This window comes from Frankliniella occidentalis, unplaced genomic scaffold, assembly GCF_000697945.3.
Source record: "Frankliniella occidentalis isolate FOCC.00 unplaced genomic scaffold, Focc_3.1 Scaffold345, whole genome shotgun sequence".
In the NCBI taxonomy this organism is placed as follows: Eukaryota; Metazoa; Arthropoda; class Insecta; order Thysanoptera; family Thripidae; genus Frankliniella; species Frankliniella occidentalis.
The window spans coordinates 80,184-84,435 of NW_026267468.1; the positions used below are offsets into that span (position 1 = coordinate 80,184).

The 4,252-nt window shown below is 47.0% G+C and overlaps 1 protein-coding gene across 2 annotated transcripts in view; it reads right to left on the reverse strand.

The window, feature by feature from the left end:
* LOC127751107 (odorant receptor 82a-like) overlaps positions 1 to 4,252 on the reverse strand; it is a 74,200-nt gene that overhangs the window by 55,522 nt on the left and 14,426 nt on the right. For both annotated transcript variants that reach the window (XM_052274171.1, XM_052274172.1), the window contains exons 2-3: positions 933 to 1,166; positions 207 to 504 (exon numbers count right to left, since the gene is read on the reverse strand). In XM_052274171.1, coding sequence (XP_052130131.1) covers positions 207 to 504; positions 933 to 1,166 — 532 coding nt within the window. The remainder of the gene's footprint in view (positions 1 to 206; positions 505 to 932; positions 1,167 to 4,252) is intronic.

Below are 4,252 nucleotides of genomic sequence, written 5' to 3' on the forward strand. Positions count from 1 at the left end.
CCCCCCCCCCTTTCCTGTTCTTCCCTGGCCTTCCATCTGTACATAACTATTACTATATTCCTTTAACCGTTACATTTGAGAATTTTAGCACACTAACGACTTAAGCTCAGCCACTACGGGCTGCTGCACGTACTCCTACGTTTATTGGCTCAAAGAATGATTAAGTACAACGCAAGTCAACGGCAAACCTGCAGCGTTTTACGTACCTACCGTTACTGGGAAGAGGGAGTACTCGACTATGCTTGTTACCACAGTAAAGATGTAGATCGGTCGTGTCTGCAAAACGAAGGTAGGAGCTTTGACGGAGAGCCACGGGTCGTTGCGGATGACGGCTTGAAGCATGCCGGCGATGGCGACAACAGACAGCATCCCGTACGAGTACACGAAGCACCGCATTAAGGTTGTGCATCGCTTCTCGCAGCGCTCGTTCAGCGTCACGGCCTGCGTAGCCACCTTGCGCTCCATGGGCGTGAATTCTTCCTCGATCTTGCGGACAGCCAAGATCTGTGTGACGTAAAGTGGTCAGCAAAATTTTAGACAGCTCCCAAGACTCTCTCTGCCTGAAGGCAACAAGCTGCCTACCCGGGGCCACATTTCCACCAAGTTTGTGCTTAAACTTGGAGCAACACATCGACGGACGCAAACACTTTACCCACCAGTTAAGTACAGTATAAGCAGCCCGCGAAACCCGACCCGTGTACAAACCGTATACGTTCCACGTACGATCCCCATGTGTTCATACAGGTAACGTATAAGGTTCGTATGTGGTCAGTGTATGATCTGTCCGCTACATACGATCCGTATGCCTTTAATTAGTGGAACGGTGTCGCAGCAGTGTCGCAGCATTTGGTTTAAGGTTTTTTTTTACCTCGCACCAATTTGTGCGAGAGTGCCTCATACATCAGTTTCCACAGAAGGCAGCCTCTACCCACCGTAACGGCGTGCTTCTGCAGCGCAAGCATTTTGATGGCGCACATCATAGAGCCAAGTGCGTCTGCCATGAAACTGACGAGCTCTGCACTGTTGTCGTGCTCGCCTAGGGCATAGTACAGCAACGGCGGGACGGCCGTTGCGGCGAACGAAAGCGGGAGCACGTACTCGCAGATTACTTGCGCAAGAGGCCAGGAGCAGATCAGCTGCAGGTAGTGCACAACGAAGTCCAGGGCCTGTGCGAACACACACATGCACTCACATTTGACCGTATCATTTTGAAAACCCAAGTCACCGATTACGGCGGCTCGATCTTCAAGTGACAAATAGAAGGTGACAAGTAGAAGGCCTCTGCAAAGTTTGAACGATGTGCGACAACGTTCGCCCGTAGCGCTGTGTCATTTTCATATCGATAATGTATTAATAACGAGGGGTGCCCAACTGAGGTAATCAGGTGTACACAGAGTAGGTAATCCCTGGTAATCACCAGTAATCCTTGGTAATCGCTGGTAATCCTTGGTAATCACCGGTAATCCATGGTAATCACCGGTAATCCTTGGTAATCACCGGTAATCCTTGGTAATCACCGGTAATCCTTGGTAATCACCGGTAATCCTTGGTAATCACCGGCAATCCGTGGTAATCGCAGGTAATCCATGGTAATCACTAGGTAATCGTTGGTAATCACCAGGTAATCGTTGGTAATCACCAGGTAATCGTTGGTAATCACCAGGTAATCTTTGGCAATCACTAAGTAATCCAGCAAGGAAATTCCTAGAAATCTTTGGTAATCACTTGTAATCTTTGGTAATCACTGGTCATCTTTGGTAATCACTAGTAATCATTGGGAATCACTGGTAATCTTTGGAAATCACTGGTAATCTGTGGTAATCAATGGAAATCTTGCGTAATCTCTGGTAATCTTTTGTCAGTGGTAATCTTCGGAAACCCTTGGTAATCATGGGTAATCTTTGGTAATCTTCGGTAGTCTCTGGTAATCCTTGGTAATCATCACCTTTTGGTAAACAGGTGTACACGATTTTTTCGAGTTGGGCACCCCTCGATTAATAACGTTTTAACACTAGAACTACCGGAGGGGTCAAAATGACCCCTTTTGATTTTGAATTGCTAAATGAACTATCATTTTTTTTTTCTACCGACCCGCTACTTTTTGACTTTTCATGGGTGAGACTCCCCGTCCGTCAGGGTCCTTGGCGCAGCGGGTCGACGGGGATTCTCGAACAAGAAAGTGGTGGGCGGGGACGGTCAGCGACCGACATCGACACGCGGATGAACAAAGGGGTGCAAAGCGACGTAGCACGCGGCTCGCGGTTGAATCTGAGGGGCGCAGACCGCCGCACAACAGCGTGAAGAGAGGGTCGAAGGGGCGCAGACCGCCTCACTTCGGGATGAATAGGAATAACAGTCAAGGGGCGCAGGCCGCCACCATCGACACAGAGCAAAAATCGTCTATTGATCTTAAAGACAAGATGTTTCATTCAGAAACAAACAGGGGTAGTGATGAGAACAAGGTTGATCTTTCTCCGCGAGGTGTCGGTAGCGCCTGCTGCGATCTAGCGGTGGGCGGCGGAGGCGGGCGGAGAAGCGCCGGGCGGCGCCCAGTGTCGCTCCCCGGCGGAGTCAAGCGGAAACTCGGACGGCAGACGGTCTGCAGCCGTGACATGGGTCACCAAAATACGCTTTGACACGAAAAATCAGGCATGTGCGTCAAAAACTTTAGGAGACATTATAACATATACCTCGCTCTACCGAAGGGGTCATGTTGACCCCTGTATTAGTTTTCGAGGGCTTTGATGGTTTTAACGAGCGTTTTTCAACTTAGACCTTGCCATTGTCGTTCTGTGTGGTACACACTAAATTGTTATGAACTTTTTTTGTACGCAGCTACGCACGTATGTGTAGGGAAGGTGGGGTAGATTGGGACACGGGGTACATTGGGACAGGAGCAATATCACATATTTCTAACAGTATTTACGTGCTGAAAAAAATTGACACGTAGCCAATGTTAGCATATTTCATGATGGTATCAGTGTTGGGGAGATTGCACACCATGTCTGATGTACAGAAAATATCAAAAGACGATACGCTCAAAAATCTGTTATAAAAGTAAGGTACCTTCTTATTTTATTTTGCTATTTTCTACGCGAACTGAAACGAGATAGAAAATCGCGCAAGTGGCTGGTCAGTAGGTAGTTCCTTACGACGCATTTTGCAAGTAAGGATTTTGAGTTGATTCCCAAAATACCGAAGAAAAAGAAAGGAATCACGAGAAAGGCAATTAAGTGCACACTGGGACAGTTCACCAATGGGCTCAATGTAACGCCTCAAAAAATCCAAAAACTGTCTCATCTTTTAGATAACTGGCCTGTTTAGGCTTCCAGACCGCAAGGCGGTTTGTATGCTGATATTTCACAGGAAAGGGCGTCAACTGTCCCAATGTGCCCCACCTTATGTATTCTTATGGTGTCCCAATGTGCCCCGTGCCCGGGAACATTGGGACAGGTGACACACTTCGGGGAAATCTCTCTACAGCCAAAGAGCATGAGATAAAAAATCAGTACGATATAGGATGTGATAGGCCACACATTAATGTACAATTGTAGCCAGTACCGGTCATTCCAACATGCATGATCTCCGACCTACAGCAAAAAGAAAAAATCCGTCCCAATCTACCCCACCTTCCCTTATTTGCGATGTTTACGGTTGTTTGTCAGACTGAAATAAACACAGGCTATGCTAAAATGTTGAGAATTATTGTATTGTATTTGATTGTAATCCTATGCAATTCACCCGAAACAAAACGAAAAATTGCGAAAAAATATAAGAACTTCTGAAACCACACAAACACGGTAAGTAAAGTGAGGAAAGTGAGCGGTAAAAGTACGGGTGAGAGAAGAGGGGCAGAGGGAATGACCAGACGGAGTCAAGCCCACCCCGTAACCAAGCCCTCTGATCTCTCCCGAACTGATCGTCGTAGCGGCATGTCGGACATCCTGCCAGGGCCTGTGGGAGGTGAACAGGTAATTCAAGGTTGTATAATTGTTGAAGTACAGCTACCGGTGAGGCAGTCTGGTGGGACCAAGGGGGGTCAGGCCTGCTACTGCAGAGCATGGCCGGAGCCCACAGTGCTGTCAGGGCCGAGGGGTCTGCAACTCGTATAATCAAAAGTACACGACCCTATATTCACTTATAATCACGTCTATAATCCATAATCTTTTATAATCATTATCTATAATCTATAATCATTCTATAATCTTATAATTTCTTATAATCTTTTGTATAATCAGTGACATTTTTGTAT